Below are 20,554 nucleotides of genomic sequence, written 5' to 3' on the forward strand. Positions count from 1 at the left end.
CCAGAGATTCACCACTCTCTGTGTGAAAAATGTTTTTCTCATCTCGGTCCTAAAAGATTTCCCCCTTAAACTGTGACCCCTTGTTCTGGACTTCCCCAACATCGGGAACAATCTTCCTGCATCTAGCCTGTCCAACCCCTTAAGAATTTTGTAAGTTTCTATAAGATCCCCTCCCTCAATCTTCTAAATTCTAGCGTGTACCAGCCGAGTCTATCCAGTCTTTCTTCATATGAAAGTCCTGACGTCCCAGGAATCAGTCTGGTGAACCTTCTCTGTACTCCCTCTATGGCAAGCCAAATGAGCAGGAAAAAAGTACATTTGGAAAGGAAGATGTTCCATACTCAACCCTTAAGGATAGCGGAGTCGGGGGATATGGGGAGAAGGCAGGTACGGGGTACTGATTGGGGGTGATCAGCCGTGATCACATTGAATGGCAGTGCTGGCTCGAAGGGCCGAATGGCCTACTCCTGCATCGATTGTCGACCCCATTACATTAGTTGCTTAAGGATGGCATTAAGGAAGTTCTACCTTGAGAATATAAAATTAATGCATCTTTTCTTGTGGGAAAATAAGTGGTGTTGTTGAGTGTTTTGAGATCTATTTCTCCATCTCACGCCCTGGCAGAGATCATTATATTAGCTCCTTTTAAGTTACTATATTTGTGAATGTTCCTTGTGTTTTATGACGAGCTGGGTTCGTATGAGATGAGTTCAAAGAGACTGCATGAAACTGCAGAGTTGTAGATGCAGCCCAGTCCATCACGCGGATAGGTATCTAATCTGTCGGAAGGAACTGCAGATGCTGGTTTAAACTGAAGATGGACACAAAAAGCTGGGGTAACTCAGCCAGACAGGCAGTGTCCCTGGAGAGAAGGAATGGGTGACGTTTTGGGTCGAGACCCTTCCCCAAATCTGAGGAAGGACATTATTGCCATAGAGGGAGTGCAGAGAAGTGAGATCAGAAGGTATGGAGAGAAGGCAGGTACGGGATTGGATGATCAGCCATGATCATATTGAATGGCGGTGCAGGCTCAAAGGGCCAAATGGCCTCTACTCCTGCACCTAATTTCTACGTTTCTATGTTTTAGACTGAAAGTCACGGGGAATGGAAACGAGATCTAGACTATGTGTGTGAGAGAGAGAGAGATGTAGAACAATGAATGAAAGATTATTGCCATAGAGGGAGTGCAGAGACGGTTCACCAGACTGATTCCTGGGATGTCAGGACTGTCTTGTGAAGAAAGACTGGATAGACTTTGCTTATACTCTCTAGAATTTAGGAGATTGAGAGGGGATCTTGTAGAAACTTACAAAATTCTTAAGGGGTTGGACAGGCTAGATGCAGGAAGATTGTTCCCGATGTTGGGGAAGTCCAGGACAAGGGGTCACAGCTTAAGGATAAGGGGGAAATCCTTTAAAACTGAGATGAGGAGAACTTTTTTCACACAGAGAGTGGTGAATCTCTGGAACTCTCTGCCACAGAGGGTAGTTGAGGCCAGTTCATTGGCTATATTTAAGAGGGAGTTAGATGTGGCCCTTGTGGCTAAGGGGATCAGGGGGTATGGAGAGAAGGCAGGTACGGGATACTGAGTTGGATGATCAGCCATGATCATATTGAATGGCGGTGCAGGCTCGAAGGGCCGAATAGCCTACTCCTGCACCTAATTTCTATGTTTTCTATGTTTCTATCAGCCATGATCATATTGAATGGCGGTGCAGGCTCGAAGGGCTGAAAGGCCTACTCCTGCACCTAATTTCTATGTTTCTATGTTTTAGACTGAAAGTCACGGGGAATGGAAACGAGATCTAGACTGTGTGAGAGAGATGTAGAACAATGAATGAAAGATATGCAAAAAATTAATGATGATAAAGGAAACGGGTATGGTTGGCTGTATGCCGGGTGTAAACGAGAAGCTGGTGCAACTTGGCTGGGGGAGGGATAGAGAGAGAGAGAGGGAATGCCGGGATTACTTGAAGTGAGAGAAATCAATGTTCATACCACTGGGCTGTAAGCTGCCCAAGTGAAATATGAGATGCTGTTCCTCCAATTTGTGTTTAACCTAAAAGGCCCATCCCACTGTACGAGATAATTCAAAAGTTCTATAAAAAAAAATAATCAAACTCGTGGTAAGTACGTGGAATGTACGTTGCGGGTACGTCGGAGCTCGGGATGTTTCTTAGCGGGTCGTAACGCTAATGGCAGGTACTCGGGGAAACGCGGTAACTCGTGAAGTTTTTTCAGCGCTGTGAAAAATGTCCACGAGAGCCCCGAGTACCTACGAACGGCTATTACCGTAATTCTCCGAGTTCGAATCGGGGGAAACTCGGGAGAACTCGCGAATTACCTCGTACAGTGGGACAGGCCCTTCGCTCTGACAATGGAGGAGACCTAGGACAGAAAGGTCAGTGTGGGAATGGGAAGGAGAATTAAAATGTCCAGCAACCGGTAGATCAGGTTGGTTCAGGCGGGCTGAGTGAAGGTGTCCAGCGAAACGATCGCCCCGTCTGCGTTTGGTCTCGCCGGTGTATAAGAGACCACATCTTGAACAACGGATACAGTAGATGAGGTTGGAGGTGGTGCAAGTGAACCTCTGCCTAACCTGAAAGGACAGACGGGGTCCCTGGACAGAGTCGAGGGAGGCGGTATAGGGGCAGGTGTTGTATCTTCTGTGGTTGCTGGGGAAGGGGTGGTTTGGTTGGGAAGGGATGAGTTAACCAGGGAGTTGCGGAGGGAACGGTCTCTGCGGAAAGGGGTGGAGATGGGAAGATGTGTCTAGTGGTGGGATCCCGTTAGAGGTGGTGAACATGTCGGAGGATTATGTATTGTATGCATAGGGGTGATGGGGTTGAAGGGAAAGACCAGGGGACTCTGCTTCTGTGACGAGGGGGAGCAAGGGCGGAGTTGCGGGGTACTGAGGAGACACGAGTGAGGGCCTTATCTATGATGGGAGAGGGGAACCCCCATTCCCTAAAGAATGAGGCCATCCCATTCCCAGATCCTCATCTTGGGCGCAGATGCGACGTAGACGGAGGAATTAATAGGGAGATAACTAATCTCCTCTGCCTGCAGGTGATCCATAGCCCATCACACTGTGTATTCAAGTGTCTTTAAAAACCTCTAAACATAATAATAATAATAATAATAATAATCTTATTTATATAGCACATTTTTAGTCGACTTGCATTGACCCCAAAGTGCTTCACATAATTACATTACATTTACACACAGGCAAAGGTGGGTGAAGTGTCTTGCCCCAAGGACACAATGACAGTATGCATTCCAAGCGGGATTCGAACCGGCTACCTTCCGGTCGCCAGCCGAACACTTAGCCCATTGCGCCATCTATCGTCCCCCTGCAACATAGACATAGAAACATAGAAAATAGGTGCAGGAGTAGGCCATTCGGCCCTTTGAGCCTGCACCGCCATTCAATACAATCATGGCTGATCATCCAACTCAGTATCCCGTACCTGCCTTCTCTCCATACCCCCTGGTCCCAAGGGCCACATCTAACTCCCTCTTAAATGTAGCCAATGAACTGTGGCCTCAACTACCTTCTGTGGCAGAGAATTCAAGAGATCCACCACTCTCTGTGTGAAAAATGTTTTTCTCATTTCGGTCCTAAAAGACTTCCCCCTTATCCTTAAACTGTGACCCCTTGTTCTGGACTTCCCCGACATCGGGAATAATCTTCCTGCATCTAGCCTGCCCAACCCCTTAAGAATTTTGTAAGTTCCCCCTCGATCTTCTAAATTCTAGCGAGTACAAGCCGAGTCTATCCAGTCTTTCTTCATATGAAAGACCTGCCATCCCAGGAATCAGTCTGGTGAACGTTCTCTGTACTCCCTCTATGGCAAGAATGTCTTTCCTCAGATTAGGAGACCAAAACTGTACGCAATACTCCAGGTGTGGTCTCACCAAGACCCTGTACAACTGTAGTAGAACCTCCCTGCTCTTATACTAAAATCCTTTTGCCACTATTTAAAGTGCCACTATTGCTTCCACACTCCCCAACATTGATTCCATTCTACCCTTCATGCTGCCTTGGAAAAGCAGCCAACATGTCCCACCCACCCCGGTCATTCCTTATTTTCCCCTACACCCGTCCGGCAGAAGATGCAGGACCTGACTAGGGGGACAACTTCTTCCCCTCTGCTACCAGGTTTCTGAACGATCCTTCCATAAGCTAATTTAGGCCATTTGGAAAAATGGGCTGAAAGATGGCAGATGGAGTTTAATGCTGATAAATGTGAGGTGCTACACCTTGGCAGTACAAATCAAAATAGGACGTACATGGTAAATGGTAGGGAATTGAAGAATACAGTTGAACAGAGGGATCTGGGAATAACCGTGCATAGTTTCTTGAAGGTGGAATCGCATATAGATAGGGTGGTAAAGAAAGCTTTTGGTATGTTAGCCTTTATAAATCAGATCATTGAGTATAGAAGCTGGGATGTAATGTTAAAATTGTACAAGGCATTGGTGAGACCAAATCTGGAGTATGGTATACAATTTTGGTCGCCCAATTATAGGAAGGATGTCAACAAAATAGAGAGAGTACAGAGGAGATTTACTAGAGTGTTGCCTGGGTTTCAACAACTAAGTTACAGAGGTAGGTTGAATAAGTTAGGTCTTTATTCTCTGGAGCGCAGAAGGTTAAGGGGGGACTTGACAGAGGTCTTTAAAATGATGAGAGGGATAGACAGAGTTGATGTGGACAAGCTTTTCCCTTTGAGAATAGGGAAGATTCAAACAAGGGGACATGACCAGAATTAAGGGACAGAAGTTTAGGGGTAATATGAGGGGGAACTTCTTTACTCAGAGAGTGGTAGCGGTGTGGAATGAGCTTCCAGTGGAAGTGGTGGAGGCAGGTTCGTTGGTATAATTTAAAAATAAATTGGATAGGCATATGGATGAGAAGGGAATGGAGGGTTATGGTATGAGTGCAGGCAGGTGGGGCTAAGGGAAAAAAAGTTGTTCGGCACGGACTTGTAGGGCCGAGGTGGCCTGTTTCCGTGCTGTAATTGTTATATGGTTATGTGGTTATAAGGTACTGTCCGATTCACCTCTACCTCATTGGACTTTGTCTGTGGAACTGATGCACTACAATGCTGAGAACTATACACTCTTTTCCCAACCTGTTGTACTGGAGTTTGACTTGATTATATGTACGTATAGTATAATCTGATTGGATTAACAAAGCCTTTCACTCTTCCTTGGGTACACGTGTTATTAATAAATCCAAACCTAAAGATGTTTTCTTAATGGGGGGTAAAGTAAGTTTAGTTCATTGTCACGTGTACCGAGGTACAGTGAAAAGCTTTTTGTTGCGGGCTATCCAGTCAGCAGAAAGACAATGCATGATTACACTCGAGCTGTTTATGGTGTGTAGACATGTGATAAGGGAATAACGTTTAGAGCCAGGTGAGAAATGTTACATAGAAACATAGAAAATAGGTGCAGGAGGCCATTCGGCCCTTCGAGCCAGCACCAACATTCATTGTGATCATGGCTGATCGTCCCCAATCAATAACCCGTGCCTGCCTTCTCCCCATATCCCTTGATTCCACTAGCCCCTAGAGCTCTATCTAACTCTCTCTTAAATCCATCCAGTGATTTGGCCTCCACTGCCCTCTGTGGCAGGGAATTCCACAAATTCACAACTCTCTGGGTGAAAAGTTTTTTCTCACCTCAGTCTTAAATGGCCTCCCCTTTATTCTAAGACTGTGTGGCCCCTGGTTCTGGACGCGCCCAACATTGGGAACATTTTTCCTGCATCTAGCTTGTCCAGTCCTTTTATAATTTTTTACATGTTTCTATAAGATCCCCCCCCCCCCTCATCCTTCTAATCTCCAATGAATACAAGCCTAGTCTTTTCAATCTTTCCTCGTATGACAGTCCCGCCATCCCAGGGATCAATCTCGTGAACCTACGCTGCACTGCCTCAATCACACGGACGTCCTTCCTCAAATTAGGAGACTAAAACTGTACACAATACTCCAGATGTGGTCTCACCAGAGCCCTGTACAACTGGAGAATTGGCTTGGTAATTGGCCCCAGTGGGTGTAGTGTGGTGTTAATGTGCGGGGATCGCTGGTCGGCATGAACCCGTTGGGCTGAAGGGCCTGTTTCCATGCTGTATTTAAACTAAACATTATACTCTTATCCTGTATCTGTACACTGTGGATGGCTTGATTGTAATCATGTATAGTCCTTTCACTGACTGGATAGCAGGCAACATAAAAGCTGGATAGAGTAAGTGTGGAGAGGATGTTTCCACTGGTGGGAGAGTCTAGGACCAGAGACCGTAACTTCAATAAAAGGATGTACCTTTAGAAAGGAGATGAGGAGGGATTTCTTTAGTTAGAGGGTGGTGAATCTGTGGAATTCATTGCCACAGACGGCTGTGGAGGCCAAGTTAATGGATATTTTTAAGGCAGAGATAGACAGATTCTTGATTAGTACGGGCGTATCGGGGGTTATGGGGCGGAAGGCAAAATAGTTTTGTTTATTGTCGAGTGTACCGAGGTACAGCAAAGCTTTTTGTTGTTGCGCGCTAACCAGTCAGCGGAAAGACAATACATGATTACAATCGAGCCGTCCACAGTGTACAGATACATGATAAGGGAATGACGTTTAGTGCAAGGTAAACCCAACAAAGTCCGATCAAGGGTAGTCTGAGAGTCACCAATGAGGTAGATAGTGGTTCAGGACTGCTCTCTGGTTGTGGTAGGATGGTTCAGTTGCCTGATAACAGCTGGGAATGGGGTTGAGAGGGAAAGATAGATTAGCCCTTTTTAAATGGCGGAATAGACTTGTTCCTGGAATTGATGACATAGAAACATAGAAAATAGGTGCAGGAGTAGGCCATTCGGCACTTCGAGCCTGCACCGCCATTCAATATGATCATGGCTGATCATCCAACTCGGTATCCCGTACCTGCCTTCTCTCCATACCCCCTGATCCCTTTAGCCACAAGGGCCACATCTAACTCCCTCTTAAATATAGCCAATGAACTGTGACCTCAACTACCTTCTGTGGCAGAGAGTTCCAGAGATTCACCACTCTCTGTGTGAAAATTGTTTTCCTCATCTCAGTCCTAAAAGACTTCCCCCTCATCCTTAAGCTCTGACCCCTTGTCCTGGACTTCCCCAACATCGGGAACAATCTTCCAATGCATCTAGCCTGTCAGAGAATTCCAAGATTCACCCTTAAGAATTTTGTAAGTTTCTATAAGATCCCAACATCTCAATCTCCTAAATTTCTATCTCTCAATCTCCTAAATTCTAGAGAGTATAAACCAAGTCTATCCAGTCTTTCTTCATAAGACAGTCCTGACATCCCAGGAATCAGTCTGGTGAACCTTCTCTGCACTCCTTCATCTTCCTGCATCTAGCCCGTCCAACCCCCTTAAGAATTTTGTAAGTTAACTTTTCTCTGTACCTCGGCACATGTGACAAACTAAACTGTGTGGAATGTTCTAATTCCTTCCACCAGCGAGAGTGTATCTCCATCCATGTTGGCCAGGCCGGAGTCCAGATGGGCAATGCATGCTGGGAGCTGTACTGCCTAGAACATGGCATCCAGCCAGACGGCTACAGACCAGACGGCAGGAGCACTGGCGGGACAGACGGCTCCTTCAACACCTTCTTCTGCGAGACATCGGCTGGGAAACACGTGCCCAGGGCCGTCTTTGTGGATCCGGAGCCCTCTGTGATCGGTAATCAAAATGGTAGAAACAATGATGTATTCAAGAGAGAGTGATATATAGCTCTGTATAATATGAGGAAGGACATTCTTGCTATTGAGGGAGTGCAGCGTAGGTTCACCAGGTTAATTCCCGGGGTGCCGGGACTGTTATGCTGAGAGAATGGAGCGGCTGGGGTTGTACACTCTGGAGTTTAGAAGGATGAGAGGGAATCTTATTGAAACATACGATTATTAAGGGTTTGGACACGCTGGAGGCAGGAAACATGGTCCCGATGTTGGGGGAGTCCAGAACCAAGGGCCACACACAGTTTAAGAATAAGGGGTAAGCCATTTAGAACGGAGACGAGGAAACACTTTTTCTCACAGAGAGTTGTGAGTCTGTGGAATTCTCTGCCTCGGAGGGCGGTGGAGGCCGGTTCTCTGGATACTTTCAAGAGCTCTTAAAGAGAGCGGAGTCGGAAACATTTTCTATGTTTCTATTCGGCCCTTCGAGCCAGCACCGCCATTCAATGTGATCATGGCTGATCATCCACAATCAGTGCACCGTTCCTGCCTTCTCCCCATATCCCCTGACTCCGCTATGTTTAAGAGCCCTGTCTAGCTCTCTTGAAAGTATCCAGAGAACTGGCCTCCACCGCCCTCTGAGGCAGAGAATTCCACAGACTCACAACTGTCTGTGTGATAAGATTTAGTGCAAGGTAAAGTCCAAACAGAGGGTCTCCAATGAGGTCGATTGTAGTTCAGGACCGCTCTCCAGTTGTTGGTAGGATGGTTCAGAACAGCCTGATAACAGCTGGGAAGAAACTGCCCCTGAATCTGGGGGGTCGCCTTTAGATTTGTACAGTCTACGTAAATGGATATATGTAGTTCTATGGTTGAAGATCAAAGTTCAAATCTATTTGTCACATGAACCATAAGGTGTGATGAAATGTAATTTACCATGCAGCGTTACAATTTAAAAAAAAAGGACACAATACACAACATAATTCAACACAGACATCCACCACAGCATTCTTCACTGTGGTGGAAGGCAATACAGTTCAGACTAGAGGTTACACAAAAAAGCTGGAGAAACTCAGCGGGTGCAGCAGCATCTATGGAGCGAAGGAAATAGGCAACGTTTCGGGCCGAAACCCTTCTTCAGACTGATCGGGGGCGGGAGTGGGCGGGGACAAGAAAGGAAAAAGGAGGAGGAGCCCGAAGGCTGGGGGATGGGAGGAGACAGCAGGGGGACTGAGGAAGGGGAGGAGACAGCCAGGACTAACAAAATTGGGAGAATTCAATGTTCATGCCCCCAGGATGCAGACTCCCCAAACGGAATATGAGGTGCTGTTCCTCCAATTTCCGGTGCTGCTCGCTGTGGCCATGGAGGAGACCCAGGACAGAGAGGTCTGAGACGGAGTGGGAGGGGGAGTTGAAATGCTGAGCCACCGGGAGGTCAGCTTGGTTATTGCGGACCGAGCGGAGGTGTTCGGCGAAACGATCGCCCAACCTCCGCTTGGTCTCACCGATATAGATCTGCTGACATCTAGAGCAGCGGACGCAATAGATGAGGTTGGAAGAGATGCAGGTAAACCTCTGTCGCACCTGGAATGATTCAGTTCAGACTAGAACCTGCCTTAAGGCCGCATCTGGCCTTCTAAGCCATTAAGTGCGGCCTTTTGAATGAATCCAAATTTTGCTGAACAAATCCTTTTATTTTTATTCATTGTTTTTGTTTGTCTTTTATTATTTTTATTTTAATCTTAAAATGAACGTATTTAAAATTCCAAGGAGTAGCAGAAGGTTCAACAAAATACAACCACTTATTGCTGCAAATCTACATTCTCCTACCAAACCCAAATCAAGACTCCCTTATGCCCCTGTCCAACTTGGGAAACCCCGAACAGAAACCTCTGGAGACTTTGCGCCCCACCCAAGGTTTCCGTGCGTTTCCCGGAGGTTGCACGTGGTTGCCGGAGGTTGCAGGTAGTGGAAGCAGGTAGGGAGACTGACAAAAAACCTCACGGAAACCTTGGGTGGGGCGCAAAGTCTCCAGAGGTTTCCGTTCAGGTTTCCTAAGTGGGACAGGGGCATTATGGTCACAAATGACGGATACCCATCTAGAAGATCGGCTGAAACTGCGTACCTCCATCTTGTGCAACCAAAGATTTCCCACAAAAAAAATTACTTTGTTACAACAAAGTAATTAAAAGATTAGTTAACTTTAGAATTAATGAAATGTTTTCCTTTTCTTGAAGTTCGTACATAGTATTTAGATTTTTATAAAATAATGTACATTTTGAAGTCTATCTAATTGAAATTTCTTGGATGCGGCCTTGTTGGATTACAGCTAATTTAATGCGGCATTCCAACATGAAAAAGTTCCCCACCCCTGATTCAGACAGTCCTCCCCTGCCTCCATTCTTCACCTGTGGTCGGGGCCCTGTCATTCACAATAACAGTGCTCGCTGCTCAGCTAAAACAAATTGTAATCGACTCCGACTATGTCTTCCTAACTTGCAGATCAGGTCCGTGTCGGTACCTACCGCCTGCTCTTCCACCCCAAGCAGCTCGTGACTGGGAAGGAAGATTCTGCCAACAACTACGCTCGCGGGTGCTACACCGTCGGTATTGGGATGATAGAGCCCGTCTTGGATAGGATTCGGAAACTGGTACGGATATCATTTATGCTTAAGGGGCCTGTCCCACTGTACGAGCTAATTCAAGAGTTCACCCGGGTTTCCCCCGATTCGAACTCGGAGAATTACAAGTAATGGCCGCTCGTAGGTACTCGGGGCTCTCGTGGACATTTTTCAACATGTTGAAAAATCTTCACCAGCTTACCGCGTTTCCCGAGTACCTGCTGTTAGCGTTACGAGCCGCTAAGGGACGTCCCAAACATCCGATTTACCCGCTACGTACATTCTACGTGCTTACCACGAGTTTGATTTTTTTTTTTTAAACTCGGGAGAGATCTTGAATTAGCTCGTACAGTGGGACAGCCCCTTTAGGGAACAACTGCCGGGTCTGTCCCATTTGGCCATTTTTTTTCGGCGACTGCCGACATCCTTGACTGACTTATCAGGTCAACGAAAAATAGGTGGCGTGATGACGTATATTGACGTGCGGTGTTTTTTTCAAGTGTCGCAACTTTTTTTTTTGTCGCCGCTGGATTTTGAAATGTTCAAAACCTTTTGGCGACACGGATATAACGCCGGCAGTCGCTGAAAATAAAATCGCCAAGTGGGACAGGCCTTTGCAGATGCTGCTTTAAACCGAAGACAGACGCAAAACGCTGGAGTAACTCAGCGGTCTTACAGCGTGGAAACTGGGCACTTCCGCCCAACTTGCCCACAGCGGCCAACATGTCCCAGCTGCACTAGTTCCACCTGCCTGCGTTTGGTCCATATCCCTCCAAACCCCTTCCTATCTATCTTCCATCGAACATGTCCAAAGACGGGCAGCTCGTTTTGTTATGTGTGCGTGTGCGCGTGTGTGCTTCTGAATTCACTGGTCGGGGTGGAACCCTCTCCGAGACGGGTGTGAAGCTCACCGTTTGACCTGTTTTTACAAAATGTTAAATGCTCAGCTCTGACCTACCTTCCTTCCATTGAGGGGATTTATCGCAGTCGCTGCCTCAAAAAGGCTGGCAGTATCATCAAGGACCCACACCATCCTGGCCATACACTCATCTCCCCGCCACCTTCAGGTAGAAGGTACAGGAGCCTGAAGACTGCAACAACCATGTTCAGGAATAGCTACTTCCCCACAGCCATCAGGCTATTAAACCTGGCTCAGACAAAACTCTGATTATTAACAACCCATTATCTGTTATTTGCACTTTATCAGTTTATTTATTCATGTGTGTGTATATATTTATATAATGGTATATGGACACACTGATCTGTTCTGTAGTCAATGCCTACTATGTTCTGTTGTGCTGAAGCAAAGCAAGAATTTCATTGTCCTATACAGGGACACATGACAATAAACTCACTTGAACTTGACTTGAACCAAACCTACACCAAACCCAAACCTATTGGGAGCAGACAAGGGCATTCGATCCATTTTGAGATTCCAGCTACCAAGACACATGTGTACAGCAATTTGTTGTTTCCCCCGCACAATTAAAGCATGGAATAATCTTCACGCAACCAGACAAAACTAAATTTAAAGTCGCTCTTCTCCAAGAACCCTTTTTTGCTTAAGTCCACGCTCTGCCACCTCCAGTTTAAATTGCATTAGGAATATTTTGTTGGTCCAAGAACATCCCGTATAACTGTTTCATAAATGTTGGAATAGTCCCTGCCTCAACTACCTCTTCTGGCGGCTTCCATAGTCCCACCACACTTGGTGTGAAAAAGGTACCCCTCAGATTCCCATTAAATCTTTTCCCCTTCATCTTAAACTAATGTCCTCTGGTCCTTGATTCCCCTACTCTAGCCAAGAGACTCTTGTGCTTCTACCCAATCTATTCCTCATGATTTTATACAACTCTTATAAGATCACCCCTCATCCTCCTGCGCTCCAAGGTATAGAGTCCCAGCCAACCCAACCTCTCCCTATAGCTCACACCATCTAGTACTGACATCATCCTCGTAAATCTTCTCTGCACGCATTTCAGCTGGTTCTATTAGGCAACTGGTGTGGCCAACTTTCTCACTCCCAGATAAGGGACAAAAGTTCAAACTACGGGACAAATTCCCGACGGCAATTCGTTGACCGACTGGGCCGTGGCTGGGTGAATGATGGCCCTGGGTGCTGGACTGCACGCAAAGCCCAGCCGGTGGGCCAGCTGAGGAGTTTTGGCCCCGGCACCGGACTTTGCGCATGACGTCGACCCGAAACGTCACCTATTCCTTCCCTCCATAGAGGCTGCCTCACCCGCTGAGTTTCTCCAGCATCTTTGTCTACATTTGATTGTTCCAGCATCTGCAGTTCCTTCTTAAACACAACGAGTCATAGGGAGTGACCCTTTGACCCACACTAACCAACATGGCCCATCTATGAATGAAGATAGACACAAAGTGCCGGGGTAACTCAGCGGGTCAGGCAGCATCTGTGGAGAACATGGATAGGTGACGTTTCACAGAGTGCTGGAGTAACTCAGCGGGTCAGGCAGCATCTGTAGGTATGTTACAATACTTACCTTCAGCAGCGCTGCAATTCTGCCACTGGCCATGTGCGCGATTTTGGCGCCTTTGAGGAGGGGCGGGGTTAAAACACGTTTTTTTTCTTACCTTGTCCTGGATTATATTTGGTTGGAGTGCAAGCTTTTGCTGAAGAATCGTTCCGACGGGCATTCTGTGTATTTTTTTTAATTTTTTAAATCGCCCGACTAGTTCAGTGCTGGAGTAATTTTAAAATCAGCTTCTAAAGCCGTCAACGACGACAATGGGGACGGATTTCATGTAGGTGACAGGTAAATGAAAGCCGTTTATTTTTATGTATAAAAGTGGTCCTTAAGGTGCCTTTAGTTCACATTTTAAGTTGCGAAACGGTGATTTAGTCCCCATACCAACCAGCAATATTTTTCATGCCGATATCGGGGTCTAAAGCACTGCAAACCGCAACGTTTCAAATGATCGCGTTCCAGAAAAACCCACTCGCAAGTTGATTTAAATGGCCATTAATTTACAGGTATTAAACATTAAATTCCTTCCATTTGGCCTATAAATCTATGACAATGAGATTTAAAAATTATGTTATTGTGAATTCTTGTGTGAATGTTATTTGGACACTTGGGTTATTTAAAAATTTTAATCTATTCTTAAGAAATTGATAGATGTTTAGATCTGGTTATTGAATTTTGTAATTAGCTACAATTAGGTAACTAACTAACTACCCGTATATGCTTTAATTTCAAGTCATCTAAGTAAGATTGTTTCATATTTGTTTCAGAATGCTTCAATCTATAATAACTGAAAATTTATTTCAGTTCTCTTAATTTTTAAGAAAGTTATGGGCTTTTGACTGTCCTCGATCACAGCTTTTGTGTTAAGTCGATGGAAAAGCAATAGGGAACAAGATGCTAATTTCAGAGTATGAAAATGGCCATAACTTTTTAAATACTGAATATATGAAAATGAATTAGGTGTCAAATTAAACTTCTTTTTATGCTTTATCTGATTGGATAAATTGCAGACTTGATTTTTTAAATCTCAAAAATTTGTAACATTGCTAGCATCTGTGGAGAACATGGATAGGTGACATTTCACAGAGTGCTGGAGTAACTCAGCGGGTCATACAACATATCTGGAGAAAAGGAATAGGCGACGTTTCAGATTGAGATCCTTCTGTTTGGGAGGGGGGAAACTAGAGGTATGGGAAGGTTTCAGAACCAAATATAATCTGCATCAAGATTCAGGAAATGTGGAACCCACAATGGAATAAGTCCCACCTGCCTGCGTTTGGCCCATAGCCCTCTAAACCTGTTCTATTCATCAATCTTAGAAGTAACGGAGGTGTTTTTTTTATCTTCCCAGGCTGACCAGTGCACGGGTCTCCAAGGCTTCCTGGTGTTCCACAGCTTTGGTGGAGGTACTGGTTCTGGCTTCACCTCCCTGCTGATGAAACGCCTGACTGCCGACTACGGCAAGAAGTCCAAGCTGGAGTTCTGCATCTACCCGGCTCCACGGATCTCCACCGCAGTGGTGGAGCCCTACAACTCCGTCCTGACCACCAGCGCCACCCTGGAGGACACAGACTGCTCCTTCATGATGGACAACGAAGCCATCTACGATATCTGCCAGAAGCACCTGGGAGTCGAGAGCCCGGGCTACGTGAACCTCAACAGGCTCATTGGTCAGGTCGTCTCGTCGATCACCGCCTCCCTCCGCTTCGACGGGGCCCTCAACGTGGATCTGATAGAATTCCAGACCAACTTGGTGCCCTATCCCCGAATCCACTTCCCCCTGGTCACCTACGCCCCGGTCATCTCGGCCGAGAAGGCTTACCACGAGCAAATGTCCGTGGCCGAGATCACCAAGTCTTGCTTTGAGCCGGCCAACCAGATGGTCAAGTGTGACCCTCGCTATGGCAAGTACATGGCTTGTTGTCTGCTTTACCGCGGTGACGTGGTGCCGAAAGACGTCAACGCTGCCATTGGTGCCATCAAGACCAAACGTACCATCCAGTTTGTGGACTGGTGCCCGACTGGGTTCAAGTTTGGCATCAACTACCAGCCTCCCACTGCGGTGCCCGGTGGGGACCTGGCCAAGGTGCAGCGTGCAGTGTGTATGCTGAGCAACACCACTGCCATCGCTGAGGCTTGGGCACGGCTCGACCACAAGTTTGACCTGATGTACACCAAGCGCGCCTTCGTGCATTGGTACGTGGGGGAGGGGATGGAGGAGGGAGAGTTCTCCGAGGCCCGTGAAGACATGGCAGCCTTGGAGAAGGATTACGAGGAAGTTGGAGCTGACAGCACAAACAATGACAATGACGGAGAGGAATTCTGAGTCACTCCCAACCCTGGCCTTGAAGAGGAGATGGAGGAATTCTGACCTATTTAAACTTGAGCTTATTCTAATTCCACTCCAATTTATGTAAGACTCATTTGAATTTGTCAGCTTCATTCATTTAAATGTTTGACCTCAACCCTCATCCTTCAGTAGACGAGATAATGGGGAAAGGGTTTGGATTTCAATGATCTGTACTGCCTTCGATCTAAGTCTGCCAATTATTTGATCAATAGAAAGCATAGGCTGTGCAAAATAATTTGGTTTTGCTAATTTATCATTCCTGGAAGCGCAAAGACAGGCCTATCGCCATTGAGCTGTTGACATCTGGAAGCCATCTTGGAGATCTGACCATCTAACCTGCTGCTGGGTGTTAGTGTTTGAACTTCTTGAATGGATTAAGAACATGCAACAAGTCCCGTTGTATCTCATGATGGTTGCCACTATGGAATAGGATGGAGATAAACTGCACTAACAGTATGGAGGTAAAATCTGAACCATCAACGCGTTGAAAGTATGTCTTCCCAATGTACCCGCTTCCATGTGACAGATCAAAATTCCAACATTAATGCCAAAAGCTTTGTCCATTTTCCCAGAGGAAAAATTGAGATGTATAAATGTTTAAGTTATTAAAATTTGCACCTTCTGGACTTGACTGTTTTTGGATTTTTAATTATTGATCACCTTTTTAAAAAAAAAAAGAAAAAAAAAATATATATATTATTTCAGATAGACAGAAGTGCTGGAGAAACTCAGCGGGTGCAGCAGCATCTAAGGAGCGAAGGAAATGGGCAACGTTTCGGGCCGAAACCTTTCTTCAGACTGATGGAGTGTGGGGGGAGGGGGGCGGGGAGAAGAAAGGAAAAAGGAAGAGGAGGAGCCAGAAGACAATACATGTGTACAAGCTGTCCAGTGTATGGATACATCAGAGTTGTGAGTGTGGAATTCTCTGCCTCAGAGGGCGGTGGAGGCCGGTTCTCTGGAAACTTTCAAGAGAGCTAGATAGGGCTCTTAACGATAGCGGAGTCAGGAGATATGGGGAGAAGGCAGGAACGGGGTACTGATTGGGGATGATCAGCCATGATCACATTCAATGGCAGTGCTGGCTCGAAAGGCCGAATGGCCTACTCCTGCTCCTATTGTCTATTGTCTATAAAGGGAACTAGATTAAGTGGGACCCGTTGAGTCCCAGCTTCACATGGGAGGGCTGGTCCTCCAACGCAATATTCCACCTCTCCACCAATTCCAATATTGGTGGCCAGTGGGGGGGGGGCTTTCTGAAGCGCTAGTATGGGTTTTGTGGGCTGAAGGGACTAGTTTCCAGAGGGCTAGTATGGACATTTTGGGCCGAATGGATTCTTGGTCTGGCGGCTCAGTCACTCAAGCCTGGTGTACTGGAAGCTCACTCACTCATGGCTGGTGGGCTGGCAGTTGACTCACGGCTATTCCTTGAAATTCCACTTCAAGCAGGGTGCAAGGCCACCAAATTCGTGTGCAGTTTCATACCATTTCAAGCAGGGTGCAAGGCCACAAAATACAGAATCATGACCTCTCCCTCCCCCTTCTTGCAGAGACTGAGCCACGCCCACACTTCCAGGTTTTATAGTCCCTCCCACAAGAAGGGGCGTGGCCTTCATGGCGTAATTGACAGGAGAGAGAATCTCAACATTTTTTAAACATTATCAACTCTTATTTTTCATCGATGGGGAAAAATCGTCGGCACCTGATGAGCGGAGGGGGACTCTGAGTAAGATGGCCATAAATCACAGCAGTACGTGGTAGCATTTTTCCTGAAATCAATATACAGCGCAAACAGGAATTGGCAAGATTAGACTTTTAATTATATAGACTGCAAGGCAACTTTTGCATTTTCAAACCAACGTTTCAATTAGGCAAGGCAACTTTAGCGTTCTCAAACCAACTTTTCAGATAGGCAAGGCATTCTCAAACCAACTTTTCAATTAGGCAAAGCATTCTGAAATCAACTTTTCAATTAGGCAAGGCAACTTTAGTATTCTCAAACCAACATTGCAGTTAGGCAAGGCAACTTTAGCATTCTCAAACCAGTTTTTCATTTAGGCAAGATTCCTATTAAATCTTTTCCCCTTCATCTTAAATCTATGTCCTCTGGTCCTCGATTCCCCAACTCTGGGCAAGAGACTGTGCATCTACCCGATCTATTCCACTCATGATTTTATACATCTCTATAAGATCACCCTCATCTCCCTGCGCTCCAAGGAATAGAGTCCCAGCCTACTCAACCTCTCCCTATAGCTCAGACCCTCTAGCTCTGGCAACACCCTCGTAAATCTTCTCTGTGCTTTCCAGCTTGACAGCATCGTTCCTCTAACACGGTGCCCAGAACTGAGCACAATGCTCTAAATGCGGCCTCACCAATGTCTTATACAACTCCAACATGACCTCTCAACTTCTATACTCAATACTCTGGTTGATGAAGGACAATGTGCCAAAAACCTTTTTGACCACCCGATCTACCTGCGACTCCACCTTCAAGGAACCATGTACCTGTACTCCTAGATCCCTCTGCTCTACATAGAAACATAGAAAATAGGTGCAGGAGTAGAGGCCATTCGGCCCTTCGAGCCTGTACCGCCATTCAATATAATCATGGATGATCATCCAACTCAGTATCCTGTACCTGCCTTCTCTCCATACCCCCTGATCCCTTTAGCCACAAGGGCCACATCTAACTCCCTCTTAAATATAGCCAATGAACTGTGGCCTCAACTACCTTCTGTGGCAGAAATTCCAGAGATTCACCACTCTCTGTGTGAAAATTTTTTTTCTCATCTCGGTCCTAAAAGATTTCCCACTTATCCTTAAACTGTGTGACCCCCCTTGTTCTGGGTCAACAACCATTCCTCAGCCCACCTGGCCAATTGATCAAGGTCCTGCTGCAATTTTCTCCAGTCCGAGAAGCAACTTTCCACCATCATCCTTCCGTGAAGCCAATTTTCTACGGCCCTGGGCACGTGTTTCCCAGCCGACGTCTCACAGAAGGAGGTGTTGATGGAGCCGTCTACGCCGCCAGTGCTTCTGCCGTCTGGTCTGTAGCCGTCTGGCTGGATTCCATGTTCCAGGCAGTACAGTTCTCAGCCCATCTGCACTCCGGCCTGGCCAACATGGATGGAGATACACTCTCGCTGGTGGAAGGAATGAGAAAGTTAGAGGAATCAGAACCCTCGCTTGTCTATAAAAAAAATAGACCGATCCATTGTCAAAATCAAACTGAGTTTGGAGATTTAGATGTGTGGAAACAGGCCCTTCAGCCCTGCTGTGTCCATGCTAGCCAGTGACAAATGCTATCATCTGCACAAGGGACAATTTTACAACTTCACCAAAGAAAATAAGTACCATTGAGCAATCTTGACGGGATAGACAAAAATGCTGGAGAAACTCAGCGGGTGAGGCAGCATCTATGGAGCGAGGGAATAGGCGATGTTTCGGGTCGAGACCCTTCTTTAGACTGATGTGGGGGTGGTGGGGAAGAAGAAAGGAAGAGGCGGAGACAGTGGGCTGTGGGACAGCTGGGAAGGGGAGGGGAAGGAGGGAGAAAGCAGGGACTACCTGAAATTGGAGAAGTCAATGTTTATGCCGCTGGGGTGCAAACTACCCAAGTGAAATATGAGGTGCTGCTCCTCCAATTTGCGGTGGGACTCACTCTGGCCATGGAGGAGGCCCAGGACCGAAAGGTCGGATTGGGAATGGGGGGAGGGGGGAGTTGAAGTGCTGAGCCACCGGGAGATCAGGTTGGTTGGTGCGAAACGAGCGGAGGTGTTGGGCGAAGCGATCGCCAAGCCTGCGCTTGGTCTCACTGATGTAGAGCAGCTGACACCTAGAGCTTGGAGCAGCTGACACGAGGCTGGAAGAGGTGCAGGTGAACCTCTGCTGCACCTGGAAAGGCTGCTTGGGTCCTTGAATGGAGTCGAGAGAGGGGGGGAGAGCGAGAAAGCGACAAGCGTAGCATTTCCTGCGGTTGCAAGGGAAAGTACCAGGAGAGGGGATGGTTTGCGTGGGAGAATTAACCTGGAATATAATCTTGACAGGGAAGTATGTTATCCTTCTGTGCATCCACATAGCCAGAAATCCTTCATGACGACTTGAACAACATACACAGCTCAGTACAGCACAGGGACAGGCCCTTCAGCCCATAATGTCAGTGCTGAACATGATGCCAAGTTAAACCTTCTGCAGTTGTACAGAGCCCGAGTGAGACCACACCTGGAGTATTGTGTGCAGTTTTGGTCCCCTAATTTGAGGAAGGACATTCTTGCTATTGAGGGAGCCCAGCGTAGGTTTACAAGGTTAATTCCCGGGATGGCGGGACTGTCATATGCTGAGAGAATGGAGCGGCTGGGCTTGTACACTCTGAAGTTTAGAAGGATGAGAGTAGATCTCATTGAAACATATGAGATTGTTAAGGGCTTGGACACGCTAGAGGCAGGAAACATGTTCCCGATGTTGGGCGAGTCCAGAACCAGGGGCCACAGTTTAAGAATAAGGGACAAGCCATTTAGAACGTAGATGAGGAAACACTTTTTCTCACAGAGAGTGGTGAGTCTGTGGAATTCTCTGCCTCAGAGGGCGGTGGAGGCAGGTTGTCTGGATGCTTTCAAGAGAGAGCTAGATAGGGCTCTTTAAAAATAGTGGAGTCAGGGGATATGGGAAGAAGGCAGGAACGGGGTACTGATTGGGGATGATCAGCCATGACCACATTGAATGGCGGTGCTGGCTCGAATGGCCTACTCCTGCACCTATTGTCTATTCTGGAGAAAAGAGGCTCCAACAGTCAGTTATCATTGCAGATTTCCAGCGTGGCCTGTTTTATTTATGTGACATTCTTCCGAACACGTTTACCGCTGAAGAGGTAGTTTAGAAACAGATAAGGGGCTCAAGGAAAGTAATTGTGCAAATTAATCTGCGAGCAGTTCAGACCACCAGGCACTACTACGAAAGCACACCAAGTCCTTGGACGAGAGGCAAATGAGTTGAATGCGGCAAGGGCCAGCATAGATCTACAACCATCTGGGGAGGAGAGAGAAACACATTGTTCTACTGCAGAACAGGGGGGATAGGAATCCCAAAGCTAATCAAATCTCCAAGTTTTGACCGAATAAGGAAAGGTGGACAGGGTGCGGGCAAGTAATTGAAGAGGATTTTGCAATAAAATTCCACAGGAATTTATACACTCGCAGCTTGAAATGCGGATGGCGGTCGGTACACAAACACAGGCGGTTCAATCAGACTTTAGTTTAGTTTATTGTCACGTGTACAGAGGTGGAGTGAAAGCTTTTGTTGCGTGCTATCCAGTCAGCAGAAAGACTGGATTTGTTTCCACCTGGAGAGTTGTGAGTTTGTGGAATTCTCTGCCACAGGGGGCA

The 20,554-nt window shown here is 46.6% G+C and overlaps 2 protein-coding genes across 2 annotated transcripts in view; both read left to right on the forward strand.

Moving 5' to 3' along the window:
- LOC129715828 (tubulin alpha-1D chain) overlaps nucleotides 1–20,554 on the forward strand; it is a 103,998-nt gene that overhangs the window by 31,738 nt on the left and 51,706 nt on the right. The gene's annotated exons all lie outside the window — the stretch shown is intronic.
- LOC129715832 (tubulin alpha-8 chain-like) lies at nucleotides 7,484–15,797 on the forward strand. The gene is made up of 3 exons (XM_055665712.1): nucleotides 7,484–7,720; nucleotides 10,216–10,364; nucleotides 14,178–15,797. The coding sequence occupies exons 1-3, from the start codon at nucleotides 7,540–7,542 to the stop codon at nucleotides 15,150–15,152; spliced, it is 1,305 nt and encodes a 434-aa protein (XP_055521687.1). The 5' UTR covers nucleotides 7,484–7,539; the 3' UTR covers nucleotides 15,153–15,797.

This window comes from Leucoraja erinacea, unplaced genomic scaffold, assembly GCF_028641065.1.
Source record: "Leucoraja erinacea ecotype New England unplaced genomic scaffold, Leri_hhj_1 Leri_143S, whole genome shotgun sequence".
In the NCBI taxonomy this organism is placed as follows: Eukaryota; Metazoa; Chordata; class Chondrichthyes; order Rajiformes; family Rajidae; genus Leucoraja; species Leucoraja erinaceus.